Source organism: Orycteropus afer, unplaced genomic scaffold, assembly GCF_000298275.1.
Source record: "Orycteropus afer afer isolate SDZICR_OR568_19922 unplaced genomic scaffold, OryAfe1.0 scaffold00128, whole genome shotgun sequence".
Lineage (NCBI taxonomy): Eukaryota > Metazoa > Chordata > Mammalia > Tubulidentata > Orycteropodidae > Orycteropus > Orycteropus afer.
Window position 1 is genome coordinate 1,414,941 of NW_006921715.1, and position 18,438 is coordinate 1,433,378.

General features: G+C 61.0%; 1 protein-coding gene across 1 annotated transcript in view; it reads left to right on the forward strand.

Moving 5' to 3' along the window:
- CCDC85C (coiled-coil domain containing 85C) overlaps positions 1 to 14,629 on the forward strand; it is a 17,000-nt gene extending 2,371 nt beyond the window's left edge. The window contains exons 3-6 of the mRNA XM_007944608.1: positions 9,079 to 9,186; positions 12,848 to 12,937; positions 13,633 to 13,731; positions 14,540 to 14,629. Coding sequence (XP_007942799.1) covers positions 9,079 to 9,186; positions 12,848 to 12,937; positions 13,633 to 13,731; positions 14,540 to 14,629 — 387 coding nt within the window. The remainder of the gene's footprint in view (positions 1 to 9,078; positions 9,187 to 12,847; positions 12,938 to 13,632; positions 13,732 to 14,539) is intronic.
- Positions 14,630 to 18,438: the final 3,809 nt, after the last annotated feature.

Below are 18,438 nucleotides of genomic sequence, written 5' to 3' on the forward strand. Positions count from 1 at the left end.
TGCACATCTCACACCGGGCTCCCCATCCTTCCATGTGGGACATGGCGTGTGCACACCTCACATTGGGCCCCCCCTCCCATACGGGACATGGCACCTACACACCTCACACCAGGCTCCCCCTCCCTCTTTCCCTGCGGGACGTGGCGCCTGCACATTTCACACTGGGCTCCCCCTCCCTCTTTCCTTGTGGGATGTGTGCACACCTCACACTATGGCACGTGCACCTCACACTGGGCTCTTTCCCTCTGCAGTGGGGGGTGTGTGCACACCCCACCCCAGGCTCTTTCTTAGCCCCCTCCTTTGACCTTCACATGTTCCAGTGCGGAGTCAGCCACTCAGGTCCAAGGCTGGCTCTTGTAATCCTGTATGTTATTTGGGGCCTGTGTGGGGTGGGCACACGTGGTGGCCTGTGGGGCAGGAGGTGCTGGCTCCTCAGGGCTGGCAAGGCTGGGGGGTTGGGTGCACTGGCATCTGACTGGGTCCCGGGAGTTCCACGTGGCTGTGGGGTGGGGCTGCCTGCGGGGTGGCCTCCAGACCGATATGCTATGCGGTCAGCTGGCATTGCGGGCACTGGGGGTGTGTGTGGCAGCAGCGGGAGCAGCTGGCAGGTGGTGTGGCAGGTATTGGAGGTGGCAGGGCAGGGTCAGGGATCAAGGCCCTGCTGTGGGGCAGGGTGGAGGCCGCTCATCCCGGGAGCAGAGTGGTTGGCCCCTGGGGCATGGCGCCTGCTACAGAGAAGGAAGGCTGGAATGTGGCTGGTGGCTGGTGGCCGTGTGACACTGCCTTCTGGCTGCTCGCGAAGCCCGTTAGGAGCCCAGGCTTCTGTTGGTGTGCTGCCTGCAGTGTGGATTTTGTGGGGTGTGATTGCACCGTTCCTTGGGGCTCTGCTCTGGCCCTGTTTCCGCAGGACAAGAGTGTCCCTGACCCCCGGGTCCTGGGTGTCAGGCTGTGTTATCCACGTCCCTAACTCCAGGTGGGACTTGGGGAGATGTTACCTGCTCACGCTCACGTGTGGCATAGCCATCCATCCAATGTTGGATTACCCACTGAGCAAGGTAAGCACGGGCTCCCTTGTGCTTACTGACTAATCTGTACTGAACAATTTCACACATTTCCACCACATCAGAGATTCTGCTTCTAAGCCTTGCTGGCATGTCTGTCTCCCAGCCCCACAGCTCTTCCTATAGAATCAAAGTCTCTTCAAATTGATAATCCCTGACAGGGATGGACGACCCAGGAAGCAAGGTACCAAAACCAAACCAAACTCACTGCCGTCGAGTTGATTCCGACTCATAGCGACCCCCATTGGGTCTCCGAGTCAGTAAATCTTCATGGAAGTAGATTCCCAGGCTTCCTTCTGCGGAGTGGCTGGTGGTGGGTTTGAACCACAAACCTTCTGGTTAGCAGTCAGATGCCTTCGGTACTGCACCCCCAGAGCTGCTTAGGAAGCAAGGAAGATGTAGTTAAAAAAAAAACTGTGGAACAGTTCACTACAGATTAGTCAGTAAGCACGAGTAAGCCCGTGCTTACCTTTCTTGTTGGGTAAGCCCTCCTATGGGCATTTCTAGTCTCACGGGGACCCCTTTCCTGATCAGAGGTGGAGTTTTCTCAGAGCTGAGTGTTCAGGTTACCTCGTGGCTCTCTGACAGGAATATATCACAAATGGGATGGCCTTAACAAACAGGAGTTTATTAACTTTGGAGGCTTTAAGTCCACATTCAAAGTGCCAGGCTCTAGGGGCTGGGTGAAAGCCCCTCAACCTTGGGGTCTAGCTCTGCCTCCTGCTCCCGGCCCACTGCAGCTAGAGGCTTTTCTTCACTCAGACAGCTACTGGCTGCTGAGGCTGAGAAGCCCTAAGGTTAACAAGTAAAAAGGCACAGTCCTGATGTTACCAAACCACATGGCAGGTCATTAACTTAAGTCCATTGTAAGTCCCAGGGTCGGCAGAGCATGGCAGGCTGCTGAGCAATGACACGGCTACATGCAGGGTCCAAGTGTGCCATAAGCTGGAGACCATTCCCAAGGCTTCTCCTTATACACAGGAAGCAGGCTACATCCTAAAGGCAGCTACTCAGCTGCTTGTGGTAGATCCCACCGTGGAGTTGATTGCCAGTCTCATCATGGGGAATATCTACCACCATCTTGCCCAGCCACTCAGCCAGGCCCAGCCAAGTTGACACACAAACATAACCACCACGCTGAGCCCTGGGGCTGGAACATCAGGAGATGGCACCAGCTGCACAGGTGGCTCTGCCAGGCCTTCCCCTTCCCAGGCTTGCTGTGAAGGGTGGCCAGGGAGCTGGGCCTGGGCAGGCATGTGGACCCCAGGTTGGGCCCAGCCTTCCTACTCTCTCCTGCTCATGGTGAGGTGCCATGGAGGTGCTGGGGACTTCGAGACCAGCCGGGGCAGACGTGTCCAGACGCCCCAGTTCCTCGGGGGAGCTTCTCTTACCCCCACATGCGGCCATGTGGAACAGGGAGCCCAGCCGGCTGTGCTCACGTGGTCTGTGTGTGGTGGGGACAGCCAGATCCTGCCCTGAGCTCCTTCCCGGTGGGGCTCAGCAGGTTGGCACAGGCGGCACCCGTGGTCTCCCAGGGAGCCAGTGCAGGGCCAGACCCAGCGCCCTGGGGGGGCAGTAGGGAACCAGGGCAGCCTGGGTGCCAGGCCCTGGCCCCTGGGCCACTGCACACCCATCTGCCCTTGGCTGCAGTGGCAGAAAGGCTAGCCCTGAACCCTCCAATCAGCAGGGGCCCTGGGAGTTGGCATGTCAGCTGAGTGAGTGGCGTCTCCAGGGTCAGGGACAGGGCTCAGTGGCCTTGGGGTGGGGGGCTGCCACTGTGAGCTGAGCAGGAGAGATGAGACGTGGCAGAGACAGAGAGAAAGAAGTGTTCCTGGCTCAGGGCTTCCTGGTGGCTGCTGATGCCACGCTGGCCTTTGGGTCCCTGGGACGACTCAGATGGCACCCCACTTTACGAGGATTCTCAAGTCACCCCCTCTTGCTGGCCTTCATTTGCTCATCTGTAAAATGGGTACCCACTCAGTCACTGTTCAACTGGTCACTCACCCTGTGATGGACTTCAGCAGAGCCCTGCCCTCTGGGTACCCCAGTCCTTGCATCCTTGTCACAGCAGCACAGCTGCCGTGCACAGAGGGGGCAGCTGGTGGCCAGCGGAGGTGGGGAGAGCCCCGGGGGCAAGGCTGGGCCTGTGCTGACAGGTCTGAGCCTGTTGCCAAGGGTGGCTCAGGGATGAGTCAGCGGGGCCTGCTGCCTGGCCTCCTGTGTGCTGGCCATACCCGGCTCAGGTCCTGCCTCCTTGGGCCTCTCCCAGCCCCCCAGGAGGTCTCCCCAGTTCCCCAGTGGTCTCTTGGGCCTGTAGTGCTCAGCACAGGTGAACTGGGTGGTGGCCTGGAGGAGGCTGTGGCTGCCCCCCCCCATCTCCTAGGCCAACAGGGGAGGCTGCTTTGTGAGGTAGTGACCCTACCATCTGTAGAGGTAATCAAGTGAAGGTTGGATGACCATGTTGGGGAACCACAAAGAGAGAAAGATGGCTGCTCTGAGTGGGATGCTGGCCTTGACTTTCCGTCCTGGCATGTGAGAGATGTTATGATTGTAGCGTTTAAATCTCGTCAAAACCAAACTCACCACCGTCAAGTCCGTTCCGACTCACAGCGACCCCCTTGGGTTTCCGAGGCTGTGAATCTTTACGGAAGTGGATTACCCTGTCTTCCTTCCATGGAGCAGCTGGTGGGGTTGAACCGCCAACCTTCTGGTTAGCAGTCCAGTGCCTTAGGGACTTATGTCACCAGAGCTCCGTAAATTGTCCCTCATCTCTGCAAGGCGGGGAGTCTATCTGTTGGCCAGAAGCAGAGAGAGAATACTATTAGTCTTTGAAATATGGGGGACCTGACTCTGGGATTTGGATGGGAGGGTAGGGCCACTCCTGATGCCTCGCCCCTTCCTCCCCTGCGGTCTCTATTTCATTCCAAGATAGTTTTGATTGAAAACGTGGCGGCGTGCACCAGGCTCAGCCCTGTGCTGCAGTCTGCTTTCCTCTTTCCTGTCGCCTTTACGAGCCCGTCAGCACAGCTGCTTCCTGCTCGGTGATTCATCCCAGGCCCTGCGTGCGCGCTATTGTCCTTCCAGAGCCCAGAGCGTTCTCTGCCGGCAGCGGGTGGGGGCGGAGGCAATTGACTCCTCAGGGCCCCTGCGGGTTCCCTCGGGGTCGCTCCCCCGCCAGCCACTGGTGACACATCCACTGTGCGCCCCAGAGCCAGCTCCACAAAAGAGCAGGGGGCGCTTGTGGCATCTTCCCGGAACAGTGGGGAGGGCCTGGTGTCTTGGGGAGCAGGGGTGTGGCGAGGCTGTGGTCCCCGCCCCTCCTCGCCCCTCCTCGCCCCATGCTCTCTGTCTCCCTGTCCTGCCACCCAGCACAGAGCAGAGCCTGGGCCTTCAGGTTAGAAGCAACCCTGGAGAGTGACACCAAGCACAGAGGGGAAACTGAGGTCTGCAGTGTGCGTGGGCTCCTGGGCAGGGGGTGGTGGTGGGGAGGTGGGCGTGGGCACCGCAGGTGACCAAGGGCAAACTGTGGTGGGGTTTTGGTGCCTTGGTTTCCTCACCTGTAAAATGGGTGACAGTGACGCCCTGCAGAGTGTGTGGGGTGCCCACAAGAAGCGGCCCCTGGGGTGCGCCCGGGGCGGTGCCTGCCCTTCTTGCCCTCCCCCGGGGATTTGTGGGGCCGGCTGACCTGCCGCTCGGCTGGTGACGTGCCCTGGCCGGGCCCTGAGCGACCGCTATGGTCTGTCCTGCTGTGGTTTGTCACTGGTCAGTGAAGGCCGCCTGGCCCTGGGTGCCCCCAGGATTGGAGAATGTGGTTTGCAGATGTGAGATGGTGTGGGGAGCAGGTGAGGCAGGACCAGCTCTCCGCAGCCCCCTCGCAGTCAGCGCACAGTCGGTCTCCGCTGGTGGGTCTGAGTGCTAATTAGGGTGGCAGCTGGCGCAGCGCGGTTCTTAATGGCCTGCAAACGAGTTCCCTTAAAATTAAAGGGAATAAAGAGAAAACACAGCGGGTTGGAATTAAATTACTGGTTGTGCTGTGGAGGGAGCCTTGCGGAGTCACTCTGGGGACAGAGCCAAGCCAGGCGGGGAGTGTGCCCCCGACCTAGCCTCTCTGGGCTGGCAGTGGTCTCGGGGTGTCCCTGGTGGGGCCGCAGGAGCCTGTGTTCTGCTGTGAGCCTGGGAGGCACTGAGTGCATAGCAGTGCATAGTCGTGGCTGCATCTGGAGTTCCTAAACGTGTGGGGTCCTGGAGGTTGCCCTGGGGACCCCTCCCGCTGGTCCTGGCCCAACCAAGGTCCAGGGGCTTCGGTCACACACGTGTGTAGAGACGAGGCCGGACAGAGGGTGACGTGCGGTCAGGGTCGGCCTCTGCTGATGATTCTCTTCCCTCTGTTCTAGCTCCCCCGTCCCTACGGCCGCCCCCGAAGCTGTCTGCAGGTGATGTTAGCTGGTGTGTGCCCGTGTGCAGTGGGGGTGCCGTGGTTGCCGTGCTGTGCCTTTCTGCCCTGTCCCCTCCTGTGCCCACCCAGGGCCACCAGCCCCACCTTTCCACTCTTCCTGGGACCCGCCCTCTCAGAGTGGGTGGGAACTTTGCAAGCTTGCAGAATAAAGGCTGGAGACTGGGGGAAATGACCCCTCCCACTCGGGCTCCAGAAGCCCTTCCTCCCACCTCCTTTGCAGTCCCTGGGGCCAGTCGTCGGTCCAGGTTGCAGGGGGACCTCCAAGGTGATGGAGCCAAGAGCCCACCTGTCCCTGGCTCCTGGCCTGGGGGGCTCAGGTTCTTGGGTCCCTGGGATGCTGAGTCAGCCGGGCTTTGGGGTGGCGCTCTGACCTGGCTCACCCAGTCCTGAGTTGTTGCCTGGGGTGACTCCAGCTGGGCCAGGGCCCCTCAGCACCCTCACACGCCCAGCTTGGACACACCGGGGACCTGGGCCCAGCAGACAAGGACTGCTGCTTCTGCCCGGCCCAGGCTGCCTGGTGACTTTACCTCTGTCCCCTTCTCTGGGTCCTGAGAATGGCCGCCTCCGAGTACCTGCATGGTAGCTCTGGTGTCACAGTGGTTAAAGCATTGGGCTGCTAACCCACTGGGAGTTCAAACCCACCAGCCGCTCTGAGGGAGAAAGATTAAAACCAAAATCAAACTCGCTGTCGTTGAGTCAGATCCAACCCACAGCGACCCCTCCTTGAGTTTCCGAGGCAGTATCACTATGGAAGTAGATTGCTCAACCTTCCTTCCAGGAGTGGCTGGTGGGTTTGAACCGCCAGCCTTCTGGTTAGCAGTCAAGTGCCTTAGGCACTATACCACCAGCCTTGGAGACCCCGTGGGGCAGTTCCTCTCTGTCCTCTAGGGGTGCTGTGAGTTGGAATAGACTCCACGGCAGTGGGTGTGTTTTGGTTTGGAAATGCCTGGACTGCAGTGCGACTTGCCATAGGGCTCACCCCAGCTCTTCCTCTGTCTCAGCCAGGATGCTCTTTGCACAACAGCGTGTCTGAGACCACATCATCCTCTTGCTGAAATCTCTGTCCCCCGCCAGCCAGCCTTGGCGCCCAGTCCGTCTGGGCTGGCACCCAGGGCCTGTCTCCACCAAGCCTGGTCTCGGAGTTCTCTATCTAGAAAGATGGATTTCAGGGTACAGTTCCATGAACACACTGTTACTTCAATGACGACAAGTGACGCTCAGTCGTGCACACCCCATGCCAGGCACTGTTCAGACACGTTCACACACGTTCACACGTCCACACCCTGGGACGTGAGCATCCCTACGTTAGTGATGGGCACTTGGGCACAGGGAGGTCACGCGCTGCCTAAGGCCACACCTTCCCTGGTTCTCAGTCTGTGCTCTCGGCAGAGGTTGCGGTGAGCATCTTCCGCTGTTCCCCGGACTGTGGCTTTCGCCCCCAAGACCCCCCACCAGTCCACCCCTCGTCACCCTCCAGGAGGCCTGTCCGAGGCCGCCCCTGCTCCTGGTCCCACTGGACAGAGCCTCGCCTGCATCCTGCCCCGAGTGCCAGCGGGCACGTTCAGCTCTGTAGCGACAGTGGGTTTTCGTCCTTCGGGGCAAGGCCAGCCCAGGCTCACACTCAGCCCCACGCCTTTGACCCTGACCACCAGACCCAGCTCAGAGGCCACAAGGCAAATGGCACAAGCCGCCAAGCCTGCCCAAGACCTTAGACGCCAGCCGCAAGCTTGGGGTTCCCCAGGGCTCCTCTCCCTTCTGACCTGCCAGCTACAAATGCAGGGGTTCTCTCCACCGCCAGCTTGGGGTCCTCAGCCTCCCTCCGTCTGACCTGCTGGCTCCTCCTCCTCCGTCGGGTTTGATCATTTGCTGGAATGAGTGTCAGGACTCAGCAGGGTGCTGCACTCGGGATTAAAGCTTATCACAGACGGGGACTCAGTGAAGACACACACAGGCCGAGGTCTGAGAGGGGCCCCGGCCCGGAGCTTCTGTGTCTCCGAGGACGCACTCCCTCCATGCGCATTGAAGCCTGTCACCAACCAGGAAGCCCACGGAGCCGCTGTGCCCAGGGCCCGCTCTGTGTCTACGGGTCTCCCTCCCTTGGTTCCGAGGGACCATGCTGGGAGCCGCTGGGCAGCTGTCCTTTTCTGGGGAGTGGCAGTGCCCCTCCGAGAGTGGCACTTGTTTCCACACCTTCCGTAGCCAGTACCCACCTCCCGATGCCGGACCCGTCCCTCAGGATAAGATCTCAGGATCTTACACCCTGAGGGGCCCCCGAGGCAGACGCTGCGGTTTTTAATTTGGATGGAAGTGTGCAGACAGTGGTTTGCTTGGATGCGTCACTGGCCGCGTGTCAGTTAATGAGAAGCTGCGTGTTTTCCCGGCCCGCCTCGGTAACAAAGCTCCGTGACATGCAAATATTTATAGATGAGCGTGGAGCACATGGTGGGAATTGTGCTGCTACTTGAAAAACTCAGCCACACAGACACAGCCCCCCTCCCAGGGCGCTACCTGGGAGGAGGAGACCATAGGATCGGTATTTCCAACAGCTCTCGCGCTGGTCCAGACACGGAGGAGCTTATGAAGAAGGGAGGCGAACGGAACCAGGATGGCGTGTGGTCAGCACAGTGATGTCTGGGCCCAGGGCTGGTGGGAAAGGGGCAGCATTTCCAATCCAGCACCATGGCAGGGTGATGCCCGTGCGGTGGCTGGAACACAGGCTAAGCCTTCCCCGGGAGGCTGGCCTGGGCTGGGGACTTCCCCAAGCCTCTTAGTTTTCTCACGTCAGACTTTGCACGGTGCTGCTGTTACTTGCTGGTGAGTCAGTCCCCGACTCACGTCAAGCCCATGCGCATGGACAGAGCGCGGCCTGGTCCTGCCTCATCACCGTGTTGTTTCGAATCAGGCCACTGCGATGTTTCGGAGAGCCCCAGGCCTTTCTTCCTGGTCTCTCAGTCTGGAAGCTCTGCTGAAACCCGTCCCGCGTCCTAGCAACACGCCAGCCTCCGTGACGGACGGATGGGGGCTGTGTGGGAGGTGCACTGTCGGGGGCTTGAGAGTGTTACCATTGCCCTCTCTGTGAGCACAGAGTGCTCTGTGTGCCCTCTCTGTATAGCATAATGCGGGAGGGGGAAGGGAGGCACACCGGGCACTCTGTGGGTGCAGGCGTTTCGTGAGTTCAGGTTTAGAATGCAGTCCTGTTTGGAGATGATGTAGTGACTGTCACAGGGACTTGGCCAGGAAAATAACTTGGCCTGGACTTTCGCCTTTGAGTGATGCTCAGACCGGTGAGCCATGGGGATGGGTGCTCTGGTATCTGAGTGGGAGAAGACACCAGAGACAGACAGACAGCAGGGAGGGAGGGGCGATGGGGATAGGTACAGCAGGGTGGGGCTGGGGAAGGGTAGGGGGCTTCAGAGACTGCTCAGGGAGGCCTCCAAGGAGGTGCCTGCCTGGGAGCAGAGCCAGCAAGGGATGGGTGTCTCTGGCCAGGTCTGGGCCCAGGTGCGTCCTTGTCACCTTTCGCCTGACCCCTCCCGCCTAACTTCTCTCCTTCCTCTGCAGCAGGCAGGCCCTGGAGAGTACCGGACGCTGCGGAAAGGCTTCTCGCCGTACCACTCAGAGTCCCAGCTCACGTCCCTGCTGCCCTCCTACCAGGACTCCCTGCAGAATGTGAGTACCCCTCCCCCCAAGGAGCTCCCAGGGCTTGGATGAGGGCCCCACGTCTTCAGAGTCCTCACTCCGCTGCACACCGGAGCCGGAGGTCACGCAGGCCACTGACCCTTCGTGGGCCACGTGGTGGTCAGGGCTGTGGTGTTTCCAGTTCAGACGAGTGCAGCTGTGAGCTCCCTCAGTCCCCTGTGGCTGCAGGCCAGCACCTGCCTTCTGGCCTCACCCTCCCAGGAAGGGCCTTGGGCCCCGAACCCTTGGAACCTTGTACAGACCCAGCATGGCGGTTGAGGCTAGCTCAGGGTGACGCTGTCCGTTGTCAAGCAGTGTCCCGGAGGGCCGGCAAACGGACTCCTGCGGACGAGGAGCTGGGGTGGGGGTGTGGGGTGTGGTGTGGTGTGTGTGGGGGGCTGCCCCTGGCTTGGGAATGCAGGGGCAAGCTGCTGTATCTGAGTCACGCACTTGAGACATCAGCTCCGGGCCCTGGGGTCATTCCCGGGTCTCTGCCGGCACCTGGGCTCGGGCCTGCCCTGCTGGGTGGGAGGGGAGGGGCGGGAGCTGGCTCCAAGGAGCGGACTCCTGGGTGGACACGTCCCCACGTTGCTGAGCCCTGGCAGATGGGAGAGCAGCAGGTGTGATGGGCAGATCCGCCCACAGCCACTGGGGGAAGCTCGGCCCCTTGTCTGCACCAGGAGGACAAGGAGGCCCCGCGGCCTTTGGGTGGTCGTGAGGCTGGTGCGAGTGGCCCTAAGAGCTTGACCTAGCTACATGACGGACGCCCAGTGGGGCCAGCTCGGCCTGCATGTAGTGGGCGCCCAGTTGGGTGGGTGCTCGACCTGTGCGTGGTAGATGCTTGGTGGGTGCTGGTTTTGGCCCAGGATGGTCTGCAGGGTTCCTGGACGGGCGTGCTTCTCGGGGTGTGTGCTGTCGCCGCTGCCCCTTCCTGCCCTGCCCTTCCCGGGCCCCGGTGCTGGCAGAAGAGGGCAGGGTGTGGCTGGCGGCCGGCCCAGGCTCTGCTGGGTCTCTCCTAAGCCCTTCCACCTTCTTCAGGAATGCAGCGGCAGCAGCCCTGTGAGGGCAGCGTCCAGATATTTACCAGGAGCCCAAGGCTCAGGGGCCTCTCTGCTGCCTGGTACAGGGCCCCAAGATGGCCAGCAGCGGGGGGTTCCACCGGTCATTTCCTGGCCTTCGTCCTCCGAGTCTCCGTGGGATGATGATAAGAGTGGCAGTGAAGTGTGCGCTTCCTGAGTGGTGTGCACCACGAGCCCTGAGTGACCTGCAAACTGGAAAGTCCGGCATGTGCTGGACCAGGCTGCCAGGTGCAAGGAGACGAGCTGACTTGGGGTTCCCCTCAGGTCTCCCAGAGAGGGTGCCCCAGGCCTGGGCTGAGAGGCCTCGAAACCAAACTCATTGCCACTGGATCGAATCCGACTCACAGTGCCCCCCACTGGTCTTCTGAGGCTGTAAATCTTTGTGGGAGTAGATTGCACCATCTTCCTTCTGCTGAGAGGCTGGTGGGTTTAAACTGCCGCCCTTTTGGGTAGCAGCTGAGTTGCCTTGTCTACTACACCATCAGTGACCTCAGCAGTGCTGCCAAACTGTCCAGAAGGCCCGGAAGATTTTCCGGAGGAGCCTTGGAGGGTCTTCGTGTGCCTCCCCTCCTTCGTCCTCTCGAGCCTTGCACATGAGGGGCTGTCACCCCACTCTGGAGAGGACACAGTGAGGTCCACAGGACAGGGTCCACGCTTCAGGGTCCCGTGGTAGTAACCGCTGACACCTGGCTGATGTGGCTTGGCAGTCTCGGCCGGCGTGAGGCTGTGTTCCACAGGGGTTGGGAGTGGGTAGGGGTGAGCAGAGGGGCCAGCTGGCACTGGAGCTGGGCCAAGGCTAGTGTGCAGGGGCTCTGTGAGGACCTGGGACATCTTGGGAGGGACCACACCAAGTGAGGTGGCAGGTGAGGGGCTGGGGCTGGGGCTCGCAGTCCAGGCCTTTTGGCATGTTCCTGGGATACCGAGCCCTTCCTGGGCCTACAGGACCCAAGTCCAGTGCTTCAGCCCAGGGGAGGCAGAGGGCCTGTGTGGGCACTGGTGTTTTCTGGGGTACAGGCCATTGAGGCTCTGAGGGTAGACAGTCCCAGGTCAGAGCGTCCAGATATAAAGGGCGACCCTGGACCTGGCTGACTCTTAACGGGGTATGAGGCAGTGTACCCCTCAGTCCCTGAGAAGGGACTGAGATTCTGACAGGCTCCTGGGAGAAGGTGGTTGCCCTACTTTTTTTTTTTTTCCAGTCATTTGACTTTTTAAAAGCAAACGTACAATTCCGTGGTTTTCAGTGTAGTTGCAGGTAAACCACAATCTACTAATCTAGCCAGTCTACTTCAGAGCGTCCTCATCGGCCCTGAGCGGTTCCCGCCTCTCAGCAGTCACTCCCCGTTCCTCCCATTTGCAGCCCTGGCAGCCACCAACCTGCTTGTGTGGTTGTCTCTCTGGACGTTCCCTGTAAGTGGAGTCACGCACCTTGTCTCGTGTCCAGCTTCTTTCCTCTCACAGTGTGTTCGAGGTCTGTCCACGCCAGGCCTGTACCTGTACTTGGTTTCTCTTGGTGGCTGAGCGACAGGTCACTGCGTGGAGGGACACACTGTGTTTGCCTGCCACCCGTGGCTGGACATCTGGCTGCTTTGCCCTTTGGGCTGTCACGAACAGTGCTGCTGGTGTTCTATACGGGTTTCTGCTGGACGGACGTCCTCAGTTCCCTCAGGAATCCCAGCCCTGCCTTCAGGGCGCCCCTGGGGCAGATGGGAACACTGAGGCCACACACAGGGTCTTCCTCTAGGACACGTGTACGGGCTCCCTGGAAGGTTCCCAGCCAGAAGGTGGCACTTGGTGCCTCCCATACATGTGTGTCTGGCGCCCCCTGCTGGCTGGCGGGGAACCCTTGCCTTCAACCGCAGGCTGCTGGCTTTGCTTTGTGCTGTGGCCCCGGACACCCTCTAAAAATCCCTGCTTGGTTTCCTGACACAGTGGACCAGAGATGGGGCAGCCCAGCCCAGGCTCAGTGCTAGTGAAATAGCCGCTGCCAGGCAGCGTCCCCCAGGCTCACGTAGGCACATGGGGCACGGGGCCCTGGACCCACTCTGGAAACGGAGGCTCAGAGGGGTCCATGCCCAAGCCCTGTCTCTGGGCCCCGTGGTGTGGACCGTCAGTGGTGGCAGCGTCCCCCTGCCCCATACCCCTAGCTGCTGCCCTGCCCCCGTGTGTGGCTCACTGCAGAGGGTGGGATGCTGGCCCGGGGAGTTTGCGGTCGGGAGGCTACCCCAGGCAGCTGGTCTCGGGGAGGGCACGATGTCCCTACAGAGTGTGGTCTTGGTGCTGGAGGTCCAGTCCTGGCCTTATCCATGAGCTTAGAGTGGCCCCTGCCCTGGGGCTGGCATCAGGGCCACACTGACCGAGAAGGGTGCTGAGACTTGGAGATGTGGGGGTGCCATCCACAGCATCCGCGTGATGTAGACCGCCCCCCCGCTTCCCAGGGCCCTCTCTCGGCCTGCACCCTCTGCCCGCATCCACTCCCCTCTCCCTGCTCTAGCCCCATCTCTTGCCTGGGCCTGGGCCCACACATTTGGGGTGCTCTCTGAGGCTCTGGTCACACATGTGGTCATCACCCCCAGGGCCCGGCCTGCCTCGAGCTGCCCTCCCCGCCTCCATCTGGCTACGGCTCTTCAGCACAGAAGCCTGAGGCTGTCATGCACGCCATGAAGGTAAGGCCAGGCCTGCAGCCCTCTGTGGGGCCTGGGATGTTCTGCTCCTCTCTGTTGGGGTGACTGAGGGGCTGTGGCCGCCAGAAGCATGTGGGGGGGATCCCGAGGCTCCCTGGGGTGGCCAGCAGAGCTGCTGCGGCTGGGAAACAGGCTTGGGGTGGGCCAGGCAGCCCCAGGCCAGGGAGCGAGGGCCAGAGAGGCTGGCCGCTGGCTGCCAGGTGCAGCGGGGCCCTGGGTATACGACACACCTGGAGAGACACGTCCCCGCCATCCCCTGCTCCCCACCTGTCTGTGGACAGCTGCAGTCCTCACCCCCCACCCATGCAGATGCTCCCACACCCTTCCATCGGCACAGACACAGCACACGTGCGCCCCAGGCCACACGCACTGTCGAGTGCAGGAGCATGGTCATCTTCACGGAATCTGCGTGCCCCTCACCGGGAGCCCCATCTGGGGGTCTGAGGGACGTCCTTCCCACCCGGCCTGCCCTTTCCCGGCGCTCCGTCTCCAGCTGTGGCCTCAGGGCGAGGGGCGATGCCTTCTGTGTCCAGCATCCTCAGTGCTGCAGGGGTGAGGGGGGGCAGCACGGCCTCAGGACGTCTGGCCCTCATGCCCCAGGCCTGTCCCCCAGGCCGTGAAGCGTCCGTGCGCGGGAGAGGGAGGGCGGGGCGCCAGTGACGCTGTGCTGCCCGCAGGTCCTGGAGGTGCACGAGAACTTGGACCGGCAGCCCCGGGACAGCTGTGAGGAGGATCTCACTGAGAAGGAGAAGGCCATCGTCCGCGAGATGTGCAACGTGAGGCGCCTCCTGGCAGCGGCGCGAGGGGTGGGGGAGGTGCCCACCCGGCGCCCACCTGCCCAGCAGACCCTCTCCACTGGAGGCCCTGGGCCTTGCCTGCCATCACCCCACTGCCTTCTCTTCCCGCCCGTCCAGAGAGGGCCGCGTGGCCTCCGTGCACAGGGCCTTGGTCTCAGCATCCCGCCCATCACTGGGAGTGCCGGGCCTGGGGCTCTGGATGGCCTTGTCTCCCCAGCACCCAGCCCCTTTGCCGGTCCCTGGTGTCCCCCTCAGGAGCTCTGGTGGTGCAGTGGTTAAAGCATTCAGCAGCTTACCAAAGCCCCTCTGCAGGAGAAGGATGAGGCGGTGGGCTTCCCTGAAGCCTTGGAAACCTCTGGGCAGTTCCACTCTGTCCTCTAGGGGCTCTGTGGGTCAGAACGGCCCCTATGGCAGTGGGTTGGCCTCCCAGCATGTTGGTGCCCCCTGCTGGCTGCCTGCAGGGCACGCGTCACTCAGAGCTGAGGTGCTGGGCCTGGGGGAGTAGCCTTTAGGCCCACCTGGAGACCATCTCATTCCAGACTCAACCACACAGCATTTTCCCAGAAGGAGACCGAGTGCTTTATAGGGTTGATCCTCAGAAAATGAGGGTGTGTTCTGAGCCCCCGCCCACGGTGCCTCCTGGGGAGCCATGGGGCAGAGAGCTGCTGGGTGTCTGCTGCCGCATGCGGCCTCGGTTTCCCCTCTGGCACGGCAGCTCGGGACTCGTGTTTTTGCGGAGTGGCGGCCTGCAAAGAGGGCCATTCATCTCTGACCCCTACCCCCACAGGTGGTCTGGCGAAAACTGGGGGACGCCGCCAGCTCCAAGCCCTCCATCCGGCAGCACCTGTCTGGGAACCAGTTCAAGGGGCCTTTGTAGGCGGTTGCGCCGTGGACGCGCGTCGGACACACACGGGTGGGCAGGGCCTCGGCGGAGTGCTGGCTTCTTGTCCTGGTGAATTGTACATAGGACGCTGCCCCGGCTGCCCGGCTGCCTCTGCATCCCGCCCCTCGCACCCCAGTGAGCCGGATGAAGAAAACCGCTGCCTGCTGTCGGCACGGGGCTGCCGCCTGGACTGGCTTACACCCCCTGGCCCGGGCCCCACGCCTGTGTAACAAGGTGCCAGGCCCAGAACGGTCACAGGCTTTTGTGTCCTAGCCCTGGGGCAGGGGCAACTCAGCAAACCCCCCACCACACCCCCCCTCCTGCCCCCAGGATCCTGACACGGGTGGCTCACCTCCTGCCCACCTGCCCGGCCCTGCGTGGTGGGTCCTGGGACAAGGAGGCAGCTGAGCCTGGGCTGCTACAGGCCTTCCTCCAGCCTCCAGCCCCGCTCTTCTCTGCATCGCCCCGCCCCAGCCTCCCTGCCCCGCCCCCTCCGGTATCCCCCGGCCGGCCCCACCCCTCCTGCATTCCCCAGGTCGGCCTACGCCTGTGAGGCCCCATCGGCCCTGACCCCACCTCTCCCTCTTTATTGCCCCGCCCCGGGCCCGCCCATCCCTGTGCATTGGCCCTCCCCCTCTCCGTTGCCCCGCCCATCCCTGTGCATTGCCCTGCCCTGGCTCCACCCTGTGCCAGGTGGTGCCCTCGCCTTCCTGCCCAGCCAGACACCACCTTCTGTGGTTCACGTGAGGGGCCGGGGCACAGGAAGGCCCTGGGGGTGGTTTCTGTGCCCACCCACATGCACCTCCTGTAGGGCACTGAGCCAGGCTGGGCCTCTGGTCACCTGTGGCCTCCCTCCGGCCGGGCACTCCCTGGACTGCTGTGGACAGAGCTGCAGGTGACCACTGCCGAGCCTGCTTTAATTTGCCTTGTGACCTTCAGCAGGTCACTGAGCCTGTCAGAGGCTCCCTGCAGCCGTCTCGCAGTCCATGGTCTGGGCGGCTGTTCACCTTTGCCTGAGGGGTCAACCTGCCTGAGTGCCCTCTGCTGCCCTGCTGCCTCCTTGCCGCGGACATTCACCTCCCCCTCTAAGCCTCACTGTCCTCAGCTGTAAAATGGGTGGCTTGAGCCCCTCCCCGCAGGGCTCTGGGTCTGCAAAGAGACCTCCCGTGTAAATGGCCGTGTATAAACTGTAAAAGTGCTCTAGGAATATTTTATTATTGCATGAGGAAAATGGGGCTCAGAGTGGGTACGTGATTTTGTGCACATAAGAAACAAACACTCTGGGGGATACAGATGGCAGTGCCTGAAGTATGCTAGCATGTGGGTAGGCCGTGCCTGACATGTTACCGGCATGATACTGTTTCGGCCCAACCCTGGGGTCTACACGCAGGCTCAAGTCACTTGCTGCTCTGTCCTCAGTCTCGCAAGTGTGTGAAGCGCCCAAGAGGCGGGCTAGTAGCCCCACCTGGTGTCAAGGAGGGGACCAGGGCCAGGGGAGGAGGTAGCATAGCATCCCTGTCCCTCTGCTGGGCTGGGGCCCTTCTACCCAAGCCTGTGGGCTGTGTCTTCAGGGGAGACTCCTGTCCTCCTTGGGTCCAGGCAGGGCTGCTGGTGGGTCCTAAGGACACCTCTCGGGGTGCTTTCTGGAAGGGTGTGTACTTGAGGTTAGGTGGACACCCACTGGTCATAGTTCTGTAGGATTCCTGCCCATGCGGGCCAATGGGCCAGGGGTGCAGAGGCCCCTCCAGGGTCCTGAAGCCCAAAGAACCTCAGAGCAGCCCTGAGGGATGGGGTACACTATGGGTGGCAGCTCTCGGGGGGCCATTAGAATCACGTCTGCAGAGCACTGGCTTGGCCACCACCAAAAATAAGCAATAAGGGCCAGTGACCTAGTGGGAGCCCACCCCTCAGAGGGATCCAACTCCCCAGTCCCGCAGCAGCACCAGGGGCTGGGGCGAGCACCTGAGAGCCTGCCTGCATGCGGGTGGCACTTGCCCCCACACTGCCACCTGAGCTAATGCATTCAGGGTGGCCTTCTAGGACACTGCGACAGGTGCATCGCAAACTTAATAAGCTGTTGAAAAAGGCAACAGTGACTACCTGGCCCACGGACCCCGGCACAGGTTGGCAGTTGCAGGTAGCCTGGCACTGGGGAGGGTCAGGTGAGGGTGGGCCAGGAGGCCACAGCTCAGGGCACTAGGAGGGACAGTGTGCCAGGTACAAGTGAACCCCTCCCCCAGCTCTCTACAAGCCCAGGTGGGGTGTTGCTGACCTTGGTGTCCTTTCAGGGGGTCCCCGTCCCTTTCACATGCTCTGGTTCCGGACCCTGAAGCCCAAGGTGCCAGCTGCCCTTGGGTTTCTTGCCCACTGTGACGTCACTCTCCCGGTGGCCTCGCCCACCCTGGATTCGGAATCTGCTGAGCATTTTAGGCACATTTTTACCTGAGACTTCGTAGCTACACGCCAGTGTTCAGAGAGAAAAAGTGACCTTTCGTTTTTTTTTTTGTTGTTGTTCTTGAAACTTGAGAGGAAACAAACTACTACTGATTTCTTTCTTTTTTAGAGAAACTAAATGCATGACCGAGCAGTAGAGTGGTCTATTTTTCATAATGGGGGGTGGGGGACTTGTGCTGCTTTTTGGAAGTGGCTGCAGTCAGGCTTCCGCCGGGGCCAGCAGCTGCTGTGTCTTCTGTCACCGGGGACAGAGGTGAGAAGAAGCCCTTGCCCCCAGGCTCTGTGAGAGCCGGAAGCCAGAGGACTTTCCACTGAACCACTTCAATTTGGGGAGAGAAACAGACCGTTTTTTAGAGTGTGGTGACCACACTTATCTCAACTATTTTAGTAAAGGAGCCGAGACTGTGATAGTGTCTACTTTGAGCTAGAGAAATAAAGGCCTGTTTGCAAGCCTCCCTGTGCACCACCTGTTCATTTGTGGGGGACTGGGCCCCTGGGAGGCCTGGTGGGGAGGGGGTGGGGGCAGGCTGACGCCTGGGGGCTTGAGCAGAGTGCGTCGCTGGGCCCTCAGAGACCACTCCTGCCAGCAGGATGCAGTGTGAACACTGGGGCCTAGGCCTCGGGAACACTGGCAGGGCCACCACTCACCCTGGCAGTGTTCCGGGAGACAGGTGAGGCCAGCGCCCCTGCCCTCCCCACAGCAAGCACAGGGCTGTTTCATAACCGGTTTTATTTGGAGTACGCAATGGAAGGAGAACCGTTTGTAAGGAAGCTGGAGTTCACAGTCTGTCGTTACACTGACACGAAGCAGACCTCTGTATAGCAGTCTTCTTGCAAGGACACCTCCCCTTGTCCCTGGAGGAAAAGCAATAGCTGCCCACAAGGTAAGCCCTTGGGAATAACTTTAATACAAAGGATGTCAGTACTTATAAACCAAAGGCGAGGTTCTTCTGACCTACTGGGTGTCACGGGAGAACATCACCGAAGGAAAATGAAGATGCCGACTTGGAGGGAACTGGATTACTGAGAAGGGAGTTTCCAGGGAAACAGGCACTGACGCCAGGCTGGCCGCCACTCACTGCGGCGAGCCCCTCAGCCAATGTGGCCGGCTAACGTTCTCGCCAGAACAAAGTCCTCCAGCGCAGCCTCTCCAGTGACGCTCAGGTCAGGTGCACAGGCTGCCCCAGCCAGCGCGTCCTCGCTCCAGAGGGAGGGCCTCCCATCCCCATTTCCCTCTTTCCTTCCCCCCGCCACTATACTTCATGCGTGGGACCCTGCTGCCCCCACGTCACCCATTCTTCAAGTTGATCAGAAAAACTTGTTTTTAAAAAAGGACAGAAGGTGGCAGG